The sequence below is a fragment of the Carcharhinus amblyrhynchos genome, chromosome 18, assembly GCF_965287045.1.
Source record: "Carcharhinus amblyrhynchos chromosome 18, sCarAmb.v2.hapA, whole genome shotgun sequence".
In the NCBI taxonomy this organism is placed as follows: Eukaryota; Metazoa; Chordata; class Chondrichthyes; order Carcharhiniformes; family Carcharhinidae; genus Carcharhinus; species Carcharhinus amblyrhynchos.
This window is the reverse complement of record NC_137341.1, coordinates 2,727,237-2,753,115: the sequence shown is the minus strand read 5'-3', so window position 1 is coordinate 2,753,115 and position 25,879 is coordinate 2,727,237. Positions and strand designations below refer to the sequence as shown.

General features: G+C 43.4%; 2 protein-coding genes and 1 non-coding gene across 6 annotated transcripts in view; 1 reads left to right on the top strand and 2 right to left on the bottom strand.

Moving 5' to 3' along the window:
* The first annotated feature begins 1,588 nt into the window (after positions 1–1,588).
* alg1 (ALG1 chitobiosyldiphosphodolichol beta-mannosyltransferase) lies at positions 1,589–25,712 on the top strand. Its single transcript, XM_080206260.1, has 13 exons — positions 1,589–1,890; positions 3,737–3,817; positions 4,815–4,918; positions 5,009–5,157; positions 6,051–6,140; positions 13,915–14,025; positions 14,290–14,411; positions 15,685–15,723; positions 17,771–17,830; positions 18,033–18,143; positions 18,568–18,682; positions 19,376–19,451; positions 25,578–25,712. Exons 1-13 carry the CDS (start codon positions 1,602–1,604, stop codon positions 25,710–25,712), a joined length of 1,482 nt encoding a protein of 493 aa, XP_080062386.1. The 5' UTR covers positions 1,589–1,601.
* Positions 5,146–25,879, bottom strand: part of eef2kmt (eukaryotic elongation factor 2 lysine methyltransferase) — a 49,964-nt gene continuing 29,230 nt past the window's right edge. The window contains exons 9-10 of one of the 4 annotated variants that reach the window (XM_080206263.1): positions 12,572–12,688; positions 7,839–7,886 (exon numbers count right to left, since the gene is read on the bottom strand). In XM_080206263.1, the coding sequence (XP_080062389.1) occupies positions 7,854–7,886; positions 12,572–12,688 (150 nt within the window). In that variant the 3' untranslated portion in view covers positions 7,839–7,853. Of the gene's footprint in view, positions 5,259–7,838; positions 7,887–12,505; positions 12,689–12,746; positions 12,777–25,879 lie in introns of those variants that run through there. The other 3 variants (XM_080206266.1, XM_080206262.1, XM_080206267.1) reach the window with 3 other exon arrangements.
* Positions 16,866–16,938, bottom strand: trnat-ugu (transfer RNA threonine (anticodon UGU)). The gene has a single exon. It is a non-coding gene; the product is annotated as a tRNA-Thr (tRNA).

The following is a 25,879-nucleotide window of genomic DNA, read 5'->3' as shown; positions in this document are numbered from 1 at the left end:
GATAGGTCGAGGGAGCTAGGTCTTTTCTCCCTGGAGAGACAAAGGATGAGAGGGGACCTGATAGAGGTTTATAAGATGTTGAGAGGTATAGATAGGGTGGATTCTCAGAGGCTATTTCCCAGGGCTGAAATGGTCGCTACGAGAGGACACAGGTTTAAGGTGCTGGGGAGCAGGTACAGAGGAGATGTTAGGGGTAAGTTTTTCACTCAGAGGGTGGTGAGTGAGTGGAATCGGCTGCTGTCGGTGGTGGTGGAGGCGAACTCGCTGGGGTCTTTTAAGAGTCTTCTGGGTGAGTATATGGGATTTAACGGGATTGAGGGTTATAGATAGGCCTGGTAGGTAGGGATATGTTCGGGGCAACTTGTGGGCCGAAGGGCCTGTTTGTGCTGTAGTGTTCTCTGTTCTATAATGTTTCAGTCTGTGTACTGTTCTGCATCTCTTCTTCCCTACCACAAAAAAAAACTCCATTCTTAAAAGAACCATGAAATGCTTTCTCCTCTTTAACATTTTACAATTGTTCCATAATTTTAGAAACACCAGCTTCGCAACATTGCCTGGAATTTTGGTGAGGCCACGACTAAAGTACTATGTGCATTGCTGGCCACCACATTATAGGGAGGATGTGATTGCAGTGGAAGGGGAGGGGGGGGGGGGTGCAGAGGAGGTTCACCAGGATCCTGCCTGGAACATTTACGTTATGAAGAGAAGTTGGATCGGCTTAGGTTGTTTTCGTTGGAGCAGAGAGAAGATTTAGGGGTGATCTGATCGAGGTGTACAAGATTATGAAAGACAGAGTGGATAGGGAGGAGCTGTTCCCCTTAGTTGGAGGATCAGTCACGAGAGGACATAGGCTCAAGATGAGAGGCAGAAGATTTGGAGGGGATGTGAGGGTAAACCTTTTACCCAGAGGGTGGTGACAGTCCAGGATGCGCTGCCTGGGAGGGTGGTGGAGGTGGGTCTCCTCACATCCTTTAAAAAGGTACCTGGATGAGCACTCGGCACATCCGAACATTCAGGGCTGTGGGCTGACTGCTGGGAAATACGATTCACTGGGAGTTCAGATGGTTCTCATGTGTTGGTGTGGTCTCGATGGGCTGAAGGGCCTCTACTGCACTGATTCTGTGAGAGGTGAATGAGAAAGATAGGCTGAGTGTGGGGTGTGTGTGTGGCCCCTCCCCACACCGGCCCCGCCCTCAAGCCGGCTCCGCCCCGCCCCACCCAGACCGGCCCCGCCCCTCCCCAGACCGGCCCCGCCCTCAAGCCGGCTCCGCCCCGCCCCTCCCTCCAGACCGGCCCCGCCCCTCCCCAGACCGGCCCCGCCCCTCCCCAGACCGGCCCCGCCCTCAAGCCGGCTCCGCCCCGCCCCTCCCCTCCCAAGACTGGCCCCGCCCTCAGAGTGATTCCGCCCCCCAGACTAGCCCCGCCCCCAAGCCGGCCCATTCCCTCCCCGGGCCGGCCCCGCCCCTCCCCTCCCCAGACTGGCCCCGCCCTCAGTGATTCCGCCCCTCCCAGACTGGCCCCGCCCCCAAACCGGCCCCGCCCCTCCCCGGACTGGCCCCGCCCTCAGAGTGATTCCGCCCCTCCCCGGGCCGGCTCTCACTATGGCGCTGTGTACACGGCTGCAGTTTGTGTTGTTGGTTGTTGTCTCCGCGCTGCTGCTGCTCCTGGGCCCGGGCTGCGGCTTGTTGCCGGCTGTGTGCGGGCCCGCGGCCTGGGCACTGCTGGGAGCCGCAGCCTGGGCCTGGCTCCGGCTCCGCGCCCCGGGAGCGGCGGGCCGCCGCCGGGCGTGTGTGCTGGTGCTGGGGGATGTGGGCCGCAGCCCGCGGATGTTAAACCACTCGCTGTCCCTGGCCAGGAACGGCTTCTGGGTCACTCTGGTGGGATATCCCGGTAAGTGCAGCTCCCATCAGGGTGTTCCCCTCATTCCTCACCCTGTAAACACCCAAAGAAAACACCCCATAAAAACACCCAACCCCCCCAAAAAACACCCAAACCCCCTGTAAACACCCCCAAAAAACACCCAACCCCCCCCCAAAAAACACCCAGACTCCCGGTAAACCCCCCAAAAAACACCCAAACCCCCTGTAAACCCCCCAGAAAACACCCAAACCCCCTGTAAACCCCCCAAAAAACACCCAAACCCCCTGTAAACCCCCCAAAAAACACCCAAACCCCCCCAAAAAACACCCAAATCCCTTGTAAACCCCCCCAAAACACTCAAACCCCCCCCAAAAAACACCCAATACCCCCTCCAACACCCAAACCCCCTGTAAACCTCCCCCCCAAAAAAACCCAAAACCCCCTGTAAACACCCCAAAATCCCCCTCACCTCCTGTATGCCCCTCAAGAAATCCCAAAACCTTCCACATTCCCACTGTAAACTTCCAAAACCCTCTTCACCCCACTATAAACCCCGCTAAAACCCTCCTCACCCCACTATAAATATCTGACCAAATACCTGTACCACTCACTGCGCTGGGACATGTTGATAAAGTTCGATCTGACAGCCCCAAGGGTTAGGTTGTACTGTCCTCACATCGTTAACATCTGTACAACTCTCCTGACATATCTCTGTAACTCAATGTGCTGATACCAACAAGAGGATCCAAATCATCATTGTCACACCTTGGAGATGTGCATGGGTGACGCAGTGGTTGCCAGGGACCCGGGTTCAATTCCGGCCTTGGGTGACTGTGGAGTCCGCACGTTCTCCCTCCGTCTGTGTGGGTTTCCTCCGGGTGCTCCGATTTCCTCCCACACTCCAAAGATGCGCAGGTTAGCTGGATTGGTCATGCCAAATCGACCCAAGATATGGAGGATAGGGGGATTAGCCGTGGGAGTAGGGCCTGGGTAGAATGTTTGTGAAATTCTGTTGAAAAGTTGATGTGGACTTAATGGCCCAAATGACCTCCTTGGGGTTCTATTATATGGACAACGACGGGGAAATGGTGAACTCACCTGTAGGCCGCAGTGTTCCACTGTGGTGGTCAGTGGTTACAGCGGCTCGGTGACAGGCTGCAACATAAAACACTTGGTGGTAACGTGGTCCCAGGAAGGCGTGAGCAAATGTGGCTCACTGAGCCTATCACAGTCGAGTGGGCAAACCTGAGCTTCTCACAGATTCCTGCAGCTGTCTCTTAAACTCTGAGCACTTTCTGTGCTTTTTACTTCAATTTCACCCAACAGGACTTTGTTCCACTTTGGATCTTTAACTTAACTGTCTCCTGAGATGTTCTGTGTGCCCCAATTCCCTGTTTTCTAGACTTTGTCCCTCTGGGCTGGCTGCTTCCTTGCCTGTCCAATTTAAAACTAAAAAGTTATTTCTAACTTAAGAGCCCCTGGTTGCTAAACAACAGCCTAGTCTTTGTTTAAATCCCATTTACTTTTACACCATAAACCCTTTCATTACAATGCAGGCATGGTTTAAACTGATCAAAACCCAAAGACGTGCAGACACCTTTCTGTAATATGAAGCTAACTAATGTCTTGCAAGAAATACAATATTAAACTTAGTAGCTATGATTTATTTCTAATACTTAAAAAAAAAATTACTTAAAACTACCTTTGTTTCCTGACAAAAATGTTTTGTGTGTTGCTTGTATCGATGAAAAAACACAGGATCCAAAGCCGAATGATGCGGTCCTTTACTTTTGTGTTTTGCTATTACGCATCTTAAAAAACTGGAGAGCAGCCCAAAGTGTGTATTTTTAAAAACTTGTTCTGAAATTTTTTTCAGGGGCAAAACCTCATCAAGATGTTTTAAATAATGAGAAGATTAATATTGTCTACATAACAGAGATCATGACAGGAATGAAATGTAAGTGTTGCTATCTTCATATAATTTCTTCAAAGTTTATTTAGTATTAATCAACATCTATACTTACTCTGGCCACAGGCAACAAGGGTGACATGTGGAGTCCGTGGACCATGTCTACGTTTCATGTTATAGATTGCACACCCTTTTTGATTTTCTCAAACACCTTTTATTGATGTTTTGTTTGCACTTCAGTCCCACGCACCTGATCTATGGACACCTGGTGCGGAGAGGGGAGGGTTGGGATGCCGACCTCCTCGTGAACCTGCTCCTGGGCCTGGCGAGACGCGCCATCAATAGGTCCAGGCAGTGGGCGATTGTGGGGGCCATCCATCCTGACTGTCTGCCCCTCTACTGTGGCTACGTTTGCGGCCAGGTGTTCCTGGAGAGGGAGCATATGGTGTCCGCGGGCACAGTTGACGCCTTCCGTGCCCGCTGGGCATCGCAGGGGCTGAGTTGCGTTATAGACCCCGACAATCACATTTTGATTTGATGTGTCTTAAGTTTCCTTTGTATTTTTTGTTTTTGTTTAAGGCTGTTCCCCTTCCTTTTGGGGAGCTGCCGTTTTTACTTTGTTCTAATGTAATTTGATTTTTGTCTACTTCATTTGCCCTGAAAGACCCAGTGGTTAGCACTGCTGCGTCGCAGCACCAGGGACCTGGGTTCGATTCCCGGCTTGGGTCACCGTCTGTGTGGAGTTTGCACGTTCTCCCTTTATCTGTGGGTGCCCCGGTTTCCTCTCACAGTCCAAAGATTTGTGGGTTAGGTGGATTGGCCATGCTAAATTGTCCCTTAGTGTCAGGGGGACCAGCTTGGATAAATACGTGGAGTTATGGGGATAGGGTCTGGGTGGGATTGTCATTGGTACAGACTTGATGGGCTGAATGGTCTCCTTCTGCCCTGTCGGGATTGTATGAACTGTCTGTGTGAATATACAGATATTTTGCACACATTTAACACCCATTTCCAAATGGTTTTAATTTGTTTTTATGTTTTGTAGTTGGATCAAAAATTTTTCAATATGGGGTCAAAATCTTTGTGCAGACTTTACAGATATGTTACACCCTATTAAAGATTGATGCACCTTCCTACATGTTCCTACAGGTAATAAGTTTAGTCTTTAAAAGATTGTGCTCTTTTTGCTGAAATGCCTGAATAAATGGTAAGCAATTTTCTGCTTTCCTTTACATGCAGAATCCCCCAGGCCTTCCTGCCATTGCAGTGACGTGGGTAGTGTGCTTGCTGCGAGGAAGCAAATTTATTATTGACTGGCACAACTATGGTTACACAATTATGAGCTTGACGCATGGCGATCGTCATCCCATTGTGCAGATTGCCAAATGGTTTGTACAGAAAGGTTTCCAGTGTGTTGTTTGATATTACATTGTAATCTCTCCAGCCGAGAGTGTGTGGAGCTCCAATCAGTTCAGCAAATCAGCATTTTCTGAATGAGGGAATGTGTGAAACAGAAACCATCATTACAAATATTGACCTGAAACATAAAAGTGTTAAAACATTATATAGCACTGATTAAAAATTGATTTCCAGATCCAAAATCTTTATCTTGAATGTGTCTGATGATGGTAAGGAAACAGTGGTCTGATCAAAGAGGTTCTAGACGTTTAGACTGGACTGGAGAGGTTACAGCAAATTTGGTTTCTAATTGTGATGTGAATGATCTTACTTGAGTTATCCATGTACCATAATAGAAACAGTAAACATTTACACCACCAAAGGAGATCATTGGGACCATTATCTCTGTGCTAGCCAAAGAAAGAAGCCTCATCCCATTTTCCAGCTCTTGGTCCAGACCCGTGTAGCTTTTACAGCACCTTGTGTGTACTCATGTTGAGTTAGTGGTAAGGACCTGCCTTGCATTGCAGCAGTCTGTGGTGTAGGTACACCCACACTGCTGTTCAGGAGGGAGTTCCAGGATTTTGGCCCAGTGACAGTGAAGGAACAGCTGGTATACTTCAAACCCCTCACCATTCCAACTTAGGAGGGGAACTTCCAGTTGGAGGAGTCGTTGCCAGTGTTTGAAGGGTTGATAAAACACAGCAAAGATTCCAGATCTTTATTATTAATTATAGTTGTACAATTGCACAATCAAGATCTTTAGTTTGGGAAGGCATCTTGTGTCAGTGCAGGCTTGGTAAAAAGGGTCTGTGTCTGTGCTGCACTGTTCTTTATTCTAATTTATGATTTAACGTTTGCATGTTGAATTTTTTGAATCTAGGTATGAACATTTTTTTGGAAAACTCTCTGATTCAAATCTGTGTGTCACTGAAGCTATGAAAGAAGATTTGAGAGTGAACTGGAATATCAAGTAAGTGTGCATACTGAATTGTCATACTACTTGGATAAGATTAAAATATTTTAGATGGCAATCTTAGTCGAAGAGCAGAATTTCAGAAAGCGTATTCTGCCTTATTCTGAGAGTGAATTCAAACTGGTAAGCATCAATAGGAATGTATTGGGCGGCACGATAGCACAGTGGTTAGCACTGCTGCTCCACAGTTCCGGGGTCCTGGGTTCGATTCCCGGCTCGGGTCACTGTCTGTGTGCAGTTTGTACGTTCTCCCTGTGTCTGTATGGGTTTCTTCCGGGTACTCTGGTTTCCTCCCACAGTCCAAAGATGTGCGGGTTTGGTTGATTGGCCATGCTAAAAAATTGCCCCTTCGTGTCCAGGAATGTGTAGGTTCGAGGGATTAGTGGGTATAATATGTTGGGATATGGGGGCAGGGCCTGGATGGGATTGTGTTCAGTGCCGACTCGATGGGCCGAAGGGCCTCTTTCTGCATGGTAGGATTCTATGATTCTGTACTTAGGATAGGTTGGTAACATGAATTGTTTGTTCTCTAATTATATAACATAAATAGGAAATTTCTCGCCATTATTCTGGCGTTTATAGAAAGCTGTCTGACGTATTCTTTTACTTAAGGCATACTACACGTTTATGTAGGATTGTAACAGTGAAAAGAAAATTCTCAGACATTGGATTTATACGTAACACTGGTTCAGTTATTAATTCATGAAGCACATGCATGAAACAAATAAATATGTAGAAATTGTATGAAGAATTTTCCATATCCTCTTTAATTTGGAGAACTTGATTGAAAATTTAAACACAATAACATGTTCTTTTTACTGATAATTAAGATTTTTATGCTTTCTGGAAAGAGGGTAAATGTGATTTTGCATGCCTTACAAACTCCTCTTATGACAGAATGATGAAACATTAACATTTACAGAATGTGCCTTACTCTAATGCAGCATCCTTTCTGTACCATTCATTTATGAATGTAGGATTACACTGGATATATGTTATCGAAACAGGCCATTTGGCCTGACCAACCCTCAGGTTATGTTCCACTGAGTTAGTTTGTCATCTTTCCTCATTAGAATCTACCATTAAACCCAATATTCTGTCCGCACTTATCTGTCTGTCTAGCTTTCCCTTAAATGCATCTACACTATTTACTTCACCAACTCCCTGTTTCAGTAGAAATGATTCTTCTTAATTCCCTGTTGGATTTCTTGGTGATTGTTTTATTGATGAGCTCAAGTTATACTCTTCCCCAGAAGACGAAACATTCTCTCTGTACCTCCTCAAAAAAACTTTTCCAAATTTTAAGACCCTCTATTAGATCACCCTTTTTTCAAGAGGAGATATCCAACCGCCTTTTCAACATGCATTGTTTTGTATTTACAGGTGTTACCTTTGCAAATCGTCTTGTAATTTCTTCAGTCTCTAGATCTCTTTGCAGCTTCTATGTCCTTATGTCACACTCTGCCAGCTTGGAAACAACGTTTATCCCTACTCTGCTTCCTGTCAGTTAATCAGTCTATGCTAACTCAATCTCCCCTTATGTTATGTGTGACAACTTACCAAATGCCTTTTTGGAAATCCAGACATACCACATCTGCTGGTTGCTGTGTATTTTCCCCATCTAGTTACATCCACAAAAACTAATCCATTTTTTTTGTACCACAGCTGGTATTATTATTGAAGAAGCCAGACCCCTGAGCAAAGTCTGTTTCACTGACCATAAGCGCACAGAATCCAGTACACCTTTTGAATGTAAAAAGTTAAGCTTATTAAAAAAAGAACTTTAGCACACAACATAAAAAGTTACACTTAAAACAATCTTACAGAATAAGCCCCCAAAAAGCACGCTTGTTCAAAAGTACACAGACTACCTTTGTGGCAACAACCTCTTGTAGATTCTTAACTATAAAAAATCAGTAAATATTACCCAAGGTAAGGAATTGTCACTTTAATAGGCCTCTCAAATTGCCACTCTACGTGGAATTTCCAGAGAAGGTTCAGAAAAAACCTGCTTCCTAAAACAAAAAATTCTCCCAGATTCACACTCGGGTGCTTGCCTCCAATTCAAAATTTTCATATTTTAGTATCCCGCACAAAGGAAATGGTCTCCAGGGCTTTCTCCCAAAGCAACTCAATTCAATTAAACATCCCTTTCCTTAAAATCTTTTCCCTACTTTCATCTCCAATTCTATTGTCCTTAAACACCTCTTTGAACTCAACATTTCCATCTTTAATGTTTCTATTCTTCGTCTACTTTTGGATCAATAAAGCTTAATACACCTCCCTCCTTGTTCATTCATGGAACCCCTGTAAGATGCAAATGTTTCTTGTGAAATTCAACAGCTGAAAAAACAATTTCTGCACATAATTTACTTGCAACTCAAACCCACCATAATCTTTTATTACAAATGCACAAACTTAACACCTATAACTTATCCTCTCTTGAACCTCAAAGACAACTTATCCCTAGTATCTTTCCCTCTGTTCAATTAATCCTGGTCTCTCACACACGTGGTTTTCTTAAGATTTCCTTCAGGAATTTTAGCACTTTCCTGATTACAAATGCTATGTTTCCCCCCTCCTGCCAGCAGTGACATATGTTACTTTTAAGTCTGCTGGGACCATCCCAGAATTTCAGGAATTTTACAAAACCATAGCCAGCACACCCACTATCTCTGCTGTTACCCTTTTTTGAACTCTAGGATGTAGGCCATCCGGTCTTTGAATTTATCCAAATTTAGTTGAAAAGTAAGAATTAATATCAGAATGTTGGAGAAATTTATTTCCTCACTCTTCTATTAGCTTACCCTCTATTCCTGGTGTATAATTTGTCGTCGTCTATGAAAATCGACAAATAGCCATTTCCTCATCACACATAATTCTCCTGTCTCTGCTTCTAAGGGACCAACATTTAATTACACTTCTGTTCAATACAGTCAGGGTCCTAGATCAGATCCCAAGGTATATTGTGAAGCCAGACTAGACCGGAATAATTTTTCTATTTTGGCATAATTGTGAGGAAAGAATGCTTCAGTCCAAGAGTAATTCCACTGACAAATCAGGGATCGTTTATCAAAACAAGCTTTATTTATAACCTAGCTTAAGCAGAATTAACAAAATGGAGCAGTTTAACTCAACCGTCAAACAATCTTTAAACGTGAATAGAAACAACTTCCCATAGACTTAAATCCACTCTAAATACAGTTATCAAACCCAGGCATACTTGCTAGGAAATCCTGAAGCTGTTGGAGAAGTTTTAGCCCTTAAACAGCTCCTGCCATCAACTTTGAAATGAAAGAAAAACTGTGACTATTATAAAACTAACTCCTCCCACTTCACATGACGACAAACCCTGTTTATCCAAATGCACCTTTTTCAAAAGAAAGCACCGCAGGGGCCTTTTCCCAATTATAAACAAAAGCCCTTCAACTAAATAAACACCACATGGTTAAAACGAGTAATCATCCTGCTTCCCAGCATCTGCTGCATTCTAGCTAGACAAACCAGCTGCATGTAGGAAAAAAGAACTGAACTTTAAATCATTCCTCTGAAGCATTAAGTGTATAAATACCATGGCATCATTACAATATGTTATGGAAGCTCTTCTAATCAGTTTAACTCAGCATCTTACTCTCACTCACATGTCCATCCTTGTCCTGCTGCAATATTCCAATGAAGCCCAACAAAACTGGAGGAATAGCATCTCATCTTCCAGTTAGGCACATTACAGCTTTCTGGACTCATCAACTTTAAATTGTGACCTTTCTCCTCCGTCTTGACTCTCTCATTTGATTCCTTGGTTTGACGCAATGCAAATTCACCTCCCCCCCCCCCACCGCCCACCCCCCCCCCCCCCCCCCCCCCCCCATGGCCATCTGTTTTGTTTTGCTTTCACCGAGCACTATTCTTTGTTCTCCTGAATACACATCACTATCTTCACCCTTATACCACTATAAACATCTTTAGTCCTTAATGCCACCATTAACACTCCCTTTTTCTTGTGTTCATGACATTTTTGTCAATCTCTCCTTTAGAACATAGAACATTACAGCACAGTACAGGCCCTTCAGCCCTCAATGTTGTGCCGAGCTATGCCCAATCCCAAGATCAAGCTATCCCACTCCCTATAATTCTGGAGTGCTCCATGTGCCTATCCAATAACTGCTTGAAAGTTCCTAAAGTGTCCGACTCCACTATCACAGCAGGCAGTGCATTCCATACCCCAGCCACTCTCTGAGTGAAGAATCTACCTCGGACATCCCTCCTATATCTCCCACCATGAACCTTATAGTTCTACCCCCTGAGCAACAGCTACATCCACCCGAGGAAATAGTCTCTGCACGTCCACTTTATCGATCCCCCTCATCATCTTATAAACCTCTATTAAGCTCCAACCCATTGTTGACCTATTCTGCTCTACCCCCTCAATTCCCCCCTCCAACTATCTATAATCCATCACATTCCTACCCTTGGTCAGTTCTATAGAAGACTCATAAGACTCAAAATAGTAACTGTTTCCCTCTCCACAGATATTGCCAGACCTGCTGAGTATTTTGTTTTTATTTCCTTTTTGCCTAATTCCCAGCCTTGGTCATTCTGTCGCCATATCTCTAATTGCAGTCGCATCATACCCATTTATATCAATTATATAATTTGTCTACCTTATTGCACATGCTCCATGCATTGAAATACAGCTACCTTAATGTTTTTTCACATGTCGATGTTTGTACTATGGTCCTATTTCTGCATTTCCTCTGCTTTCTAGTTTTGTTTTCATTTGTATCTTTGTTTCCCTCTCCTGTGTCTGTCCACTCAGGTTCCCATCTCCCCACCACTCTAGATTGAATGCTCCCCATGACACCAGGAAATACTTATTATTTTGTAAATTGAGTTTGTGTCTTTATATGCCCTGTTTGTGAACAGAACTCCCACTCACCTGATGAAGCGGTGCTCTGAAAGCTTGTGGCTTGTGCTACCAAATAAACCTGTTGGACTTTAACTCTGGTGTTGTGAGACTTTTTATGAGGAAATACCCCAGAGAGGATATTGGTCCTCTTGTACATCCAACTTGTACAGGTCCCATCTTCCCTAGAAGTCCCAATCCCTCAGAAATCCAAATCCCTCCCTCCCCGCACCAGCTCTCCAGCCATGTATTCATCTGGTCTATTCTCCTATTCCTAAGATTACTACCTTTGGGATCCTGCTTTCTAATTTATTCCCACTTCATCCCACTTCTAAGCTACATCGTTGGTGCTGATATGGACCATGACCACTGGCTATTCATCCTCCCCTTTCAGAATGTCCTGCAGCTACTCAGTGAGTGAGATGAAAATCTTTTTCTCTGAGACTTGTGAACCTTTGAAGCTCTCTTCCTCCAAGTGTGGTGGAAACAGAGTCTTGAATGTTCTTAAGGCAGAGCTTGACAGATTCATGATAAGGGGATGAGAAGTTATCAGGATTAGACAGGAATGTGGAGTTGAGATACACCATTCAATCTGATTGTATTCGGTTTGAGAGATGAGTGCCCTACTCTTAATTCATTCATTTGTGTGCAAGTCCAGCTAGCCTTTCTAATCCTCCCTCTTCAATTTTTAGTCCAACCAGTACCTGATCTACCATTCATTCCCTTCCACTTGGCCAGCACCTTCTTTCCTGGTGAAGGCAGATGCAAAGTGCTAATTTAGTATCTCAGCCACACACTACGCCTCCATGCAGAAAGCTCTTAACGGGTCTCTCAACAACCTTAATCATCAGCCTACCAACTTCCTTCTATTCAGATGCCTCTTATGTTTCTCGAAGTCTCTCATTCTCTCTCTGCAGCTCCTCCATTTTTACCTTCCCTGTTTATTCTGGTTCTTATTTGTATTATCAAACTAGCAAGTGTTTTGCTGCCACATCTTACTCTCTCTCTCTGGTCATCCAGGGAGCTCTGGATTTATTTGTCCTACTTTCATCCTTGTGGGAATCTACCAAAAGTGTAGCCAGGCTTGCTCTTCTCTAAATTCTTCTATTGTTCATTTATAATTTTGCCTGCTGATTTTGATTCTAATTTATTTGGGCCAGATCTTTTCTCACCCCATTGAGATCTCCCTCAATTCTTTTTCTTCATTCATGGGACATCGGCATCGCTGGCTGGCCAGCATTTATTGCCCATTCCTAGTTGCCTGTTTTTGAGAGTCAACCACATTGCTGTGGATCTGGAGTCACATGTAGGCCAGACCGGGTAAGGATGGTAGATTTCATTCCCAAAGGACATTTGTGAACCAGATGAGTTTTTCTGAAAATCCACAATGGTTTTATGGTCACCGGTAGTTTTTTTAATTCCAGATATTTTACATTGGATTTCTCCTTGTACTTTCTCATAGCCTACCTAAACCTTATGCTACCACTGTCCTGTACATCTTTACATATTGATCCAACTGGCTTACCTCTGTCCCAGATCCAGGAATGACTCCGTCCCTCATTGGACCAGAAACACTGATCCAGAAAATTCTCCTCAACGTTTGATAAGCTCTTCCTCCTTCAGTTATCGAGACTATCCCAGTCTATATTAGAATAATTGAACACCTCCAATAGTTTTCACACCTCTATTTGCAAAATTGTTCTTCTCTCTCTTTCTCACCTGTGGGTTGCCTGTGAAATATTACATTGTATTAAACAAATAGAGTCTGCAGCGTAAAATTCTACTTAGTCAGTACTGCCACCTTTTTTGTTAACCTTGTGAACCTTTCCGGCCCATTTTGTGTTGAGAATTTTGAGTACCCAGCCTTGCTGCTGTTTTGAACCAGCTCTCCATCATCACCATTACATCAGGTTCCCACTTAACAAACTACATCTGCAGTCGACCAACCTTCTTTATCACATTTATGTTTTGTTGCATTTCCTCTACTGTGGTGTCAGCTTCTGCTCAAACTCAGAAACTTGTGCAACTAATAATGCTTTCTGTCCATGTGTTCATCCAGGACATAAGAAATATCCTGGAGTTCCCAAGTGGAACAGGATGTATTTTCCACTGGTCGGTGGTGCTATTAGATTATTAACTGACTGAACAGAAATAAACCTGAAAATTGAATAAATGAACACCCGCCAGTGGTCACCAATCAGTTGCTTGCAACAGCTAAGCAGTGGTGTTGGTTACATCTCATGGTTTTGAGAGGCAGTGGTGTTGTGATATTGTTGCTGGCCTAGTAATCTAGAGATCCAGCACAAGCTCTGAGGACCTGGGTTCGAATTCCACCATGGCAGATAGTAAAACTTGAATTTAATAAAGTTCTGAAGTTAAGAAGTCTGATTGCGAAACCATTGGCGATTGTCTGCCATTCTTACCTGGTCCTGCCTACATGGGACACAGCTCCACTGCAATGTGATTGACTTTCAAACGGAGGGCAGTAGGAGACAGTGAATAAGTAAAACGTAAAGCTTAATAATAGCTAGTTTATCTTATTCCTTCAAAACATATTAATATAAACATAATTTGTCCTAGTTTGTTGGCAAGATTTGTGCATACATTCCACTCAAATCTGCCTCCACTCTTTTTGACTGTTGACCTTGTGTTCTTACTGGTGCTCCTTGTGCACTATGGACTGTTTGCATTTTAGTTTGTTATTTCCATGTTAATGACAGGCGGATCCTTATCTCCTGTAGTTCTTTTGAGAAAAGCATAGTTTGTCTTATTTATTATATGATTTTTAGCTCACTGGTGATTGTCCTCGTGTTATTGATGAGTTTAATATGTTGAATATATTATGATTAAAAATCTTTTCTATCACAGGGCAATCACACTATACGACTGTCCTTCTCCCATTTTTAAAGACACTCCCCTAGAATTACAACATAAACTGTTTAAGAAGCTTGCCAATGATTTTGTCCCATTTAAAACAAGGTATGCTTTATATTTTTGCTATAAAATATTTAAATAGCATAACTAAACATTGTGGCAAACCAGCTTTTTGTATTAAATTTTATTTCAGAAGTGTTGAAATCAAATGCACACACTTCCTCTGATGTTACTGCCATTTTCTAAATTAATTTTACGGGAACTAAAGCTATTTGATGCATAGAACCAATTGTATAATATTTTCCTGTTGGAGATGAATGTATGGTTTGATATCGATGGTAAATAATGCATTCTTTGTTTTGGAATTAGAAGTGAGTTTGTGCCTTCTGATTTTGAACGGACAGCCTTTACAGAACTGAATATTAGTACTGGCAGTGTCACCCCTATTGAAGGAAGGCCTGCGTTGCTACTTAGCAGCACCAGCTGGACAGGTAAATCAGATTGTTTCTTTAAACAGCCAATGTTTCTTGTTTCTGTACTTGTTAGCATACATAACTATACTGATATTAACATGAAAGTGATACAGGAAAGGTTGGTGAAAAGCTTCATTTGCCACATATCAGCCCATTCCACTAATTTGTCTGCGTCCTTCTGAATTTCTATGCTGTTCCCTTTGGTTTACAATGCAGTTTTGCATCATCAGTAAACTTTGATATTTTCCTCTGTGCAACAAGATCTAGATCTAACCTGTGTTAATTTTTTATCAATATTTATGACTTTACAAGGTATCTGATCACTAAATGTTGAGCTCTGCAGACATTTTTTGAGATAAAAAGAAAAGGCATAGTGCACAGGAGAATATTTTACTTTGGTAATGATCTCACTGAGGCTAATTTTTCCCCACCAGTCACCCAATTATTGACAGTGATAGTTGAGAGCTGTCCAACGACTACAGACTGCTGCAGATCGCTCCTGTGCGCCTGAGTAGAACCCACTGGTTTTAAACCGCCACCCCCACCCCGCTACCGCAAACTGCTTCTTCCCTATTGGTTGAGCCTTCACTCGTATAATTCGGAGCTCATACGCAACAAGGGCCATCAGATCTACTGATGATCTCCCACGGCTATCATAACATCCCTTTCCACTCAAGTACAGTTTGCTAGTTGTTGTGTAAATATTCTGGGCTTGGGGGTTCAGAGACTAAAATAAGAGTGAACAAAAAGCTGGAAAAGCTCAGCAGATCAATCAGCATCTGACGAGGGAAACAGAATTAACGTTTCAGGTTAATGATCAGAGCAGAAGGAAGAAACGGAGAAGTTTTTAAGCCTGTGGAATGGGGGTGTGCGGAGGTGCAGGAAGAACTAGAGGCAATCTGTGTGATAGGCTGGAAGGAAGATTAAATAACAAGATTTAATGGTTTAAAGTTTATTTATTAGAGACAAGTAAGGTTTACACTGCAATGAAGTTACTGTGAAATTCCCCTAGTAGCCACACTCTAGCGCCTGTTTGGGGTAATGCACCTTTAACCAGCACATCTTTCAGACTGTGGGAGGAAACTGGAGCACCCCAAGGAAACCCATATAGACACGGAGAGAATGTGCAGACTCCGCACAGACAGTCACCCAAACTGGGAATTGAATCTCAGTCCCTGACGCTGAGAGGCAGCAGTGATAACCACTGTGTCACCATGATATGACATGAAATGAATTAAACGATGATCAGGAAGACTGCACCTTGAATAAAATACTCCTCTTTGATTTTCAGAGGATGAAGATTTCTCCATTTTGTTGAAAGCCTTGGAAGGTAAGTTCCTGTCAACCTGTATTTCTTGTGGCCAAAGTGTGCAGCACCTTTTTATCCTTGCCTTAAAGAAGTGTGTGAATAATATATGCGCGCAAACATTAATTGGAAAATTAATTCACTGCTACAATAAAAGTAGTAGCTAAAACTGTTTCTTTCCTACGTATATATTGACAGACATTTCAAACCATGGAAAACTTAGTCCAAAATTATTTCTATCTAAAAAATGGTATTAAAATTAATTAGTTCTCAATTTTCAATATATTGTGGGTGCAATTATGGTCGGATTTGGCAATATATCAATGGTTTTGAAGGCCCTTTCAGCTGTGAAATTTGGATTTCCTTTTCAGTTCTTGTCAGGTTGTCCATTCTGAAGTTAATTTGGAATGATAAATCTGTGGAGTGTGGTATGAATCAAATAGGAATAGTGGGAAATGTACTTAGTGTTAGAAACTGATTTGGTAAATGTTGCCATAGCTCAGTGGGCAGGCACATTTGGTAGAATTTTAGCAAGAATTTTAGCAAGAATATAGCCAATCTGGGCTACAAGCCTATTAACATCAACATTAATGCCAGTCAATTCTTCTGGAACTGAAAATTAACTACGGAATTTAATTCTTTCAGCTTTTAATTGGTTTCATTAATAATATAATATTTTAATTTTATAACTTGTCACTTGTCATTTTTTTCCTTCTGGATCTAAACTCTTTTTTTCTTTTTGTTTCTGATTTAACATTTCTGAATCATGGAATCCTGACGATGCAGAAAGAGGCCACTTGGCCCATCGAGTCTGCACCGACCACGTTCCTACCCAGGTCCTATTCCCATAACTCTGCATATTTATTCTGCTAGTCCCCCTGACACTAAGGGTCAATTTAGCATGGCCAATCAACCCGCAAAACTTTAGACTGAGGGGAAACCAGAGCACCCGGAGGAAACCCACACAAGCATGGGGAGAATGTGCACAGACAGCGATCCGAGGCCAGAATTGAACCCGGGTCCCTGGAGCTGTGAAGCAGTAGTGCTAACCACTAGGCGACCGTGCCGCCCAAAATTGCAACCGCTCTTGCACACTTGTCAAAGTGGTCTGTTCCTAGTTTTTCTGCACCTTTCCTGCAGCTCCCATCAGTTTAAATTTTAATGAAAGGCTCCAGCGAGAACTGAACCCGCGACCCCTAGTTTACAAGACCAGTGCTCTAACCACTGAGCTATACAGCCAGTGTTAAAGTTTAAAGAACAAGAATGCAATGAGCGATTTGCCCTGGGCAGCAGGATGCTCCCCTGTGGATTCTGCAATAATAGCAACTCAGACTGAGAGTGAAAAATGTTTAATGTGTAAGAAATTGGACAACTCTCTACAGTTATTACAATTGTCATGTAACAGTTATAGAGCAAATTCACAATTCAACAAACCAGGGAAAAGAGCTGTATTCCAGAGGTGAGGTAACCATGGCAGCATTTGGAGAGGGGGTGGGGGGGATATAGGGAGGGTACGGGGGATCAGAGAGGGGACAACAGATCAGGGAGAGGTTCGGAAAGGTCAGAGGGACAGAAGAGTGCAAGGAAAGGATGGGGGTGCGAAGGGGGGCGTGGGTGGGTTGGAGAGGGAATGGGGGATGGTGTGGACAGGGCATGGGGTGCAGGGAGAGCTTGGGAGGAGTCAGAGAGGATCAAGGCAAGGATGTTGGGAACAGGAGGTCAGGTGCAGGGAGGGAACCGCTGCGGGAGACGGAGGTACTTGAAGGGGTGTGTGGGTGTGTCGGAATAGATGGGAGGTGCTCAGGGATGGGATGACAGATTTGGGAAGGTAGGGAGCTCAGAGGATCAGGGAGGGGACGGAAGAGTCAGAGGAGTGGGGGAGAAATGAAGGGGTGTGTGGATGAGTCAGGGAGTGGATGGGGGCATTCGGAGGGATCATGAGAGGATTGGGGAGGAGTCATGGATGTCAGGGTGGGGCTGTCGGGTGGTGAACTGTTGAAAGACTCTGCTTTTGAAGGAGTGGAACTATTTTAAAATAAATGCCATTGATGTCATTGTATTCTTTTGACAGAGTATGAAGGCTTCATAACCAGTGGTATAACATTACCCTCCCTTGTTTGTGCCATTACAGGTAAATTTCTGTACAAAATATATCTATTTCTTTCCACTGCCTTTTCACTCATCATCTCGACTGCGTCCTGTCCCACTCACCTTCCCGTTCCTCCTCTCCCATCCTTTCCTCTTCCCCCAAACCTTTACATTTTCTGCTCCCTTCCCCTTCAGTTTCCCTGAATGTGAATTTTATGTTTAAAATTATTTTCCTTGTTTTCCAGGGAAAGGCCCACTACAGGATTTCTATAATCGCCTCATTAACAAAAAGAATTTTAAATATGTTCATATTTGCACTTTGTGGCTTGAAGCTGAAGATTATCCAGTGCTGCTGGGTAAAATGACTTTGATAATTAAATAGCAGTATTGTGTTGTTTGTGTTACATTGCCAATAATTTTAATCAATGCTTGCTTTGACTTGATTATCCAAATTAATGTTTTACACATTGTCGATCTCAGTTCCATGTATTATGTATTGATTTCCTGTCTGGGCAACATAATTGTGCTTCATGAGTGTGAATATTTAGTTGTAAGATTAAAATTCCCAGTTACAGAATCTGTTTAATCCAGACAAAGTTGGAAATTTATTTAACTACAGTCCCCTGCAACAATGTCACTAAAATCAGTAAGGGTTTAAAATTCTCAAAAGATGATTCAAAGATCCAATTCACTAAAATCTGTTCCATTGAAATGCTCAGGCCCATAATGAATTCAAACTTTTAATGTTTTGTTTCACACATATTTTATGATGATTTTCAGGTTCTGGTGATCTAGGAGTTTGTCTTCATAAATCGACCAGTGGGCTGGACCTGCCTATGAAAGTGGTGGACATGTTTGGTTGCTGTTTGCCTGTATGTGCAGTCGATTTCCAATGGTAAGTTTTATTTTATTTGGTCATGGAATGTGTGTGTCGCTGGCTGGACCCGCGTTTGTTGCCTAATTCCCCTGGACTGAGTGCCTTGCTGGACACTTCAGAGGACAGTTAAGAGTCACGTGTAGGCCAGACCAGATAAGGATGGCAGATTTCCTTCCCTAAAGGATATTGGTGAACCAGATGGGTTTTTGCAACAATCAACAATGGTTTCGTGACCATTGTTAGACTTTTAATTCCAGATTTTATTTAATTTCATCATCTGCCAAGTTGGGATTTGAACCCGGATCCCCAAAGCATTACCCTGGGTCTCTGGATTTCTATGCCAATGCCGCCCTTATATTACCTTTTTACCAATTGTTACCTTTTGATTTTTTTCTTTAATCTTCATCTCTATTGGTTCTGGTTGAAAGCACTTTCACCATGAGGTTATTGTTTGTTAGTATTACTTTTATTATACATTGCAATATACATTACAAACTTGTTAACTGATTCCCTTCCTTTTAATTTGGGGCTCCGCAAAGCTGTCAACATCTTTTGTTTTTGTTTTGAGAGAGACATTCATGAATATAATAAAATTGTCATCCTTTCCCATTCTTCTCCTCCCTCCCCGCCCCCCATCTCCCCACCACCACCTTCCCCCAACCTTTTCTGGAAATTTGGGTTAATTGTAACTATTTTCCTTCCATTTTACAGTTTGCACGAACTTGTGAAACATGAAGAAAATGGCTTAATATTTAAAAGCTCGCATGACCTGGCTGGGCAACTGAAGGTAAAGGACTGTGCTGAAAGATATAGCGAATGTTTGAATGTTTTCATCTTTAAAAACGACCCCTCTCGTTCCATCATCTGTTCAGTTTTTTTATACTCGTTGGCTGTTAGATTTTGCTGCATCCCATTATTGAATATGTCTGAGAATCAGTGTCAGAATCACTTACTGAAATCAAGCATATTAGGCACACAACTAACCTGTGTCCACAAACCCCAGACAGACTCTCTTCCACCACCTTCTGTCAGATACAAAAGTCTGAGGACACGTACCAAACAACTCAACAGCTTCATAGATCATAAAACCCTACAGTGCAGAAAGAGGCCCTTCGGCCCATTGAGTCTGCACCGAACACAATCCCACCCAGGCCCTATCCCCATATCCCTACATATTATACCCACTAACCCCTCTAACCTACGCATCCCTGGACACTAAGGGGCAATTTCTTAGCATGGCCAATCAACCTAACCCACACATCTTTGGACTGTGGGAGGAAACCGGAGTACCTGGAGGAAACCCATGCAGACACGAGGAGAATGTGCAGACTCCACACAGACAGTGACCCAAGCCAGGAATCAAACCCAGGACCCTGGAGCTGTGAAGCAGCAGTGCTAACTACTGTGCTATTGTGCCGTCCCATGCTTCTTCCCTGCTGCCATCAGACTTTTGAATGGACCTACCTCGCATTAAGTTGATCTTTCTTTACACCCGAGTTACGACTGTCCACTACATTCTGCACTCTCTCCTTCCTTTCTCTATGAATGGCAGGCTTTGTATAGCACTCAAGGAACAATACTTTTCACTGCATCCCAATAAATGTGACAATAAATCCAATCAAACCTGTAGGTAGACAATTGGATGAAACCATGCACATCTTGAGCTTTATCTCTGGCATCTTCAGTTCAGAGCCCACAGTTTATTAGGATACAGTAACTTTGAAACCTCTTCCATAATGTACCCATTTTGGGATACAATTATAGCATTGTTTTCTGTCTGAAATATTGTCAGTCTGCTAAACGTCCATAATGACACCAAGATTGGGGGAACGGCAAATTGCGCGGAGGGTGTGGAGAGTCTGCAGAAGGATCTAGATAGGCTGGGCGAATGGGCCAGGAAATGGCAAATGGAATTTAATGTTGGCAAGTGCGAGGTGGTCCACTTTGGTAGGAATAATGGTAGGAAGGACTATTACTTACGGGGCGAAAAACTGCAGCAGGCGACGGTGCAGAGGGACCTCGGGGTCCTTGTGCACGAGTCGCAAAAACCCAGCCTGCAGGTACAGCAGGTGGTCAGGAAGGCGAATGGGATGCTGGCCTTCATAGCGAGGGGGATTGAATATAAAAGTAGGGAGTTCTTGCTGCAGCTGTATAAGGCATTGGTGAGGCAGCTGGAGTACCATGTGCAGTTTTGGTCGCCGTACTTACGCAAGGATATTTTGGCCTTGGAGGGAGTGCAGAGGAGGTTTACTAGGCTGATACCGGAGTTGAGGGGGTTGAGCTATGAGGAGAGGCTGAATAAACTAGGCTTGTACTCGTTGGAGTTTAGAAGAATGAGGGGAGATCTCATTGAGATGTATAGGAAACAGAGGGTGGTGGTTGATGGTAAATATTCGTCATGGAGTTCAGTTACGAGTGGTGTGCCTCGGATCTGTTTTGGGGCCACTGCTGTTTGTAATTTTTATTAATGATCTGGATGAGGGTATAGTTGGGTGGAGTCGGAGGTGTGGTAGATTGTGAGGAAGGGTGTCATAGTTTGCAGGGAGACTTAGACAGGTTGCAGAGCTGGGCCGAGAGGTGGCGGATGGAGTTTAATGCGGAGAAGTGTGAGGTAATTCACTTTGGTAGGAATAACAGATGTGTCGAGTATAGGGCTAACGGGAGGACTCTGAATAGTGTGGATGAACAGAGGGATCTAGGTGTATGTGTACATAGATCCCTGAAAGTAGGGAATCAAGTAGATAAGGTTGTTAAGAAGGCATACGGTGTCTTGGCGTTTATTGGTGGGGGATTGAATTTAGGAGTCGCAGCGTCATGTTGCAACTGTACACAACGCTGGTGCGGCCGCACTTGGAGTATTGTGTGCAGTTCTGGTCCCCACATTATAGGAAGGATGTGGAGGCTTTGGAGAGGGTGCAGAGGAGGTTTACCAGGATGTTGCCTGGTATGGAGGGGGAGGTCCTATGAGGAGAGACTGAGGGATTTGGGGTTGTTTTCGCTAGAAAGAAGGCAGCTAAGAGGGGATCTTATTGAAACATATAAGATGATTAGAGGTTTGGATAGGGTGGACAGTGATAGCCTTTTTCCTCAGATGGAGAAAGCTAGCACGAGGGGGCATGGCTTTAAATTAAGGGGAGGTAGTTATAGGACAGATGTCAGGGGTAGGTTCTTTACCCAGAGGGTGGTGAGGGATTGGAATGCCCTGCCTGCTGCAGTTGTAAATACGCCTAGTTTGGGGGCGTTTTAAGAGATCCGTGGATAGGTTTATGGATGAAAAGGGATTGGTTTAGGTTAGAGGGTCATTGTTTTTTAACTGGTCAGCGCAACATTGTGGGCCGAAGGGCCTGTTCTGCACTGTAATGTTCTATGTTCTATAAGATGATGAATGGGATGGATAGGATAGAGGTGGAGAGGCTCTTCCCGCTCAGAAAGGACAGTAGGACTAGGGGGCACAGCCTCAAGATAAAGGGGGGGCGGTTTAGAACGGAGTTGAGGAGGAACTTCTTCACTCAAAGGGTGGTGAATCTCTGGAATTCTCTGCCTGTTGAAGTGGTGGAGGCTGCCTCGCTAAATATTTTTAAGACGCAGGTTGATGGGCTTTTGATAAGCGAGGGGATTAAGGGTTATGGGGAGAGGGTGGGAATGCGGAACTGAGCCACGACAGATCAGCCATGATCTTATTGAATGGCGGGGTAGGCTCGAAGGGCTAGATAGCCTACTCCTGCTCCTATTTCTTATGTTCTTGTAATCTGTCTGGTTGTAACACCTGAGGTATTCTCATTTCGTGTGTAATTCACATGTTAAGGAAGGTTATGACTGCTGGTAATGTAATAGGGCGGTACAGTGGTTAGCATTGCGGCCTCACGGAGCCGGGTTCAATTCCCGGCTTGGGTCATTGTCTGTGTGGAATTTGTACATTCTCACTGTGTCTGCGTGGGTTTCCTCTCACAGTCTCAAAAGATGTGCTGGTTAGGTGCATTGACCCGAATAGGCACTGGTGTGGTGTGACTCGGGGAAATTTCACAGTAACTTGTTGCAATGTATTTCAGTATGTAGCTGAAATACTCCATCTCAGGCAACATCCTGGTGAATCTCCTCTGTACCCGCCTCGAGAGCCATCACATCCTTCCTGTAGTGAGGTGACCAGAACTGCACACAGTACTCCAGCTGTGGCCTCACCAGCTCTCTGTACAGCTCCAACATGATCTTCTGGCTCTTGTACTCTATGCTACAACTGATGAAACCAAGTGTCCCATCTTCTCAACTACCCTATTCACCAGCTCTCCCTCCTTCAGGTTTCTGTGAATAATAGATCCCTCTGTTCCCCTGAGCTTCCCAGTGTCCTGCCATTCATTAAATACTTCCTTGTTTCTTCTTCCAAAGTGCATCACCTTGTACTTAACATGGTTAAATCCCACCTGCTCTGCCCATCTGACCAACCTACCTGTATCTTCCTGTAACCTACAACCATCTTCACTATTAACCACCTTACCAATCTTGCTATCATCTGCAAACTTGTTTAACATTTCCCCCACATTATCATCAATATCAGTATCCATTATCAAGTACATAATCTGACATTCCCTCATCCACGTACTTGATCACATTTTTGAAAAATTCTGACACGTTTGTTCGGCACCACCTCCCTCTGACAAAGCCATGCTGACTATCCCTAATTAACCCATGTCTTTCCAAATGGATATTAATTCTCCCCTTAAGAATTTTCTCCAATAGTTCCCCTATCACTGATGTGGGCCTCACTGGTCTAGTCTGACTTCATAACGTATCTTGGGGTTCTGATCTGGGACCCTAACAATATATTAAAAAATATAGATAATCTTACATTTTTCAGTGACATCAACGAGTATGGGGAAAAAGTGGGAATATAGCTTTGAGATAGAAGATCGGCCAATAGAAGGTCACCGCATTATAAGAAAGATGTGGAAGCATTGGAAAGGGTGCAGAGGAGGTTTACCAGGATGTTGCCTGGTATGGTGGGAAGGTCTTATGAGGAAAGGCTGAGGGACTTGAAGTTGTTTTCGTTAGTGAGAAGAAGGTTAAGAGGTGACCTAATTGAGACATACAAGATGATCAAAGGATTGGATAGGGTGGACAGTGAGAGCCTTTTACCTCGGATGGTGACGGCTAACACGAGGGGACATAGCTTTAAATTGAGGGGTGATAATTATAGGACGGATGTCAGAGGTAGGTTCTTTACTCAGAGGGTAGTAAGGGTGTGGAACGCCCTGCCTGCAGCAGTTGTGGACTCGGCAACTTTAAGGGCGTTCAAATGGTCAGCGGATAGGCATATGGATAACATTGGAATAGTTTAGGTTAGAGGGTCATTAGATTGGTTCCACTGGTTGGCGCAACATCGAGGGCCGAAGGGCCTGTACTGCTCTGTAATGTTCTATATTGTACTGAATGGCGAAGCAAGCTCGAAGGGCTGAACAGCCTATCCCTGCTCCTGGTTTTTTTATGTTTGCCCAGGCATTATCCAGGTATTGCCAGCTTGATGTCAGGCTGGTGTATCAAGGTGAACTAGTTTATACACTAGGGCAGCCCTTTTCACACTGAGTAATTGGGGTCTGGAATGTACTGCCTGGAAGTGTGGCGGAGGCAGGTTCAAGCGAAGCATTCAAGAGGACATGAGATGATTGTTTCTATTCAAATAATGTGCAGAGGTACAGGGAGAATGCAGCAGAACGGTATGAAATTGTGATGCTCGATTGGACAGCTGATGCAGACACATTGGACCAAATGGCTTCCTTCTGCACAGTAACAATTATGAACTTCCAAAAGGTATGAGACAAATTGAAGGCTGTTGGAATTAAATAAAGAATGGCAGAATGGAAACAAAATTAGTTTGGAAATTGGATAGTGGTGAAAATTTGCTCATTAAACAAGAGGAAAATCTGCTCCCACTGCAATTGGTATCTTTTTGATGTTTGACCCTGGACTTGGATAAAGTTTTCAGCTGACAGGTAGCTTGGAATTGCAGCAAGGTCAGTCGTAGACAAAATTGAATGCAGTGAAGTATGAAGTGAAATTGAGAACCAAGATAAACTAAATGGAATAATGTTAAAGCAAATGCAGTAACTGAGATCTGGAGTTTACATTGACAATTTTTAAAGTGTCTTTGGGTTTATAAATTGGGAAGTAAAATCACTTGTTAATCGCCACTAGAGTATTGTACCTAATTCTGGGCGCACCACATCCGGGAAAGATATGGAGGATGTTTATTGGAACGGTACCAGGGAAAACTGCCTTCTGTTTTGTAGTGAGACTGGAAAAGCTGAGGTTTTTCTGCAGCAAAGGTTTAAGCTAATGGGGAGAAGTTTGGCATGAAGGCCAGAGGACACTTTAAATTAGAGGAAAATTGGAAATGATATCTACAGAATGAGGTGCTTGATCGTAACTTCAGTATCTGATAGGGTTATGGAAGCAGTAATTTTCAAAAATATTTATATCGGAAATGGAAAAATTAACAGTATGGAGAAAGAATAGGGAAGTGGGACTAATTTGATAACATTTTCCAAGCTCTGATAGAGACATGATGAGCTGAATTGCCTCCATCCAGAGCACGAATCCATGAATTAAAATGTTGATTTTTCCTGCAACTTAATAACCACACAAATTTTATATTGTGTTTTCCATTTAAAGTTCGCGGTCTGGTATTTTCTTGGAAGACAGTTTTATGAATAGCTGATGTTCCTGGTGTGTGTATGAATTTCAGCAACAAAACAGGAGCATTTACAGCTGCAGTGGTTAGATCTTGAATTTTCAAGATGTCCAGAAGGGGTCCAATCACAAGGTATTTTACTGGGAACTGCACTGTTTTGTAAGCATGTAGTTTTGATTTGATATTGCAGTATAAAATCTATATTTAGCTAATACATTGTGTTCTCTTCAGCTTCTGTTTACAGACTTCAAGAATGAAAAGAGCACTCTCGGCACATTTAGAAGGAACCTGAAGGAATCTAAGATGGTTCAATGGGATGAGAATTGGGATGAAACAGTACTTCCACTTCTCACAGCAAGTAACTGAAATGTAGGACTGTTGTTTTTGGATGAGTTATCATTCTCAACCATCAAGTCTGTTTGTTACTGTGAATATGACAGGATCATAAAATGCTGTGGACCAGAATCCAGAGTTTAAGTGCTGATCACAATATGAATGCCGGACATTCTCTCAGTGGATCAATAGAGTCGGAG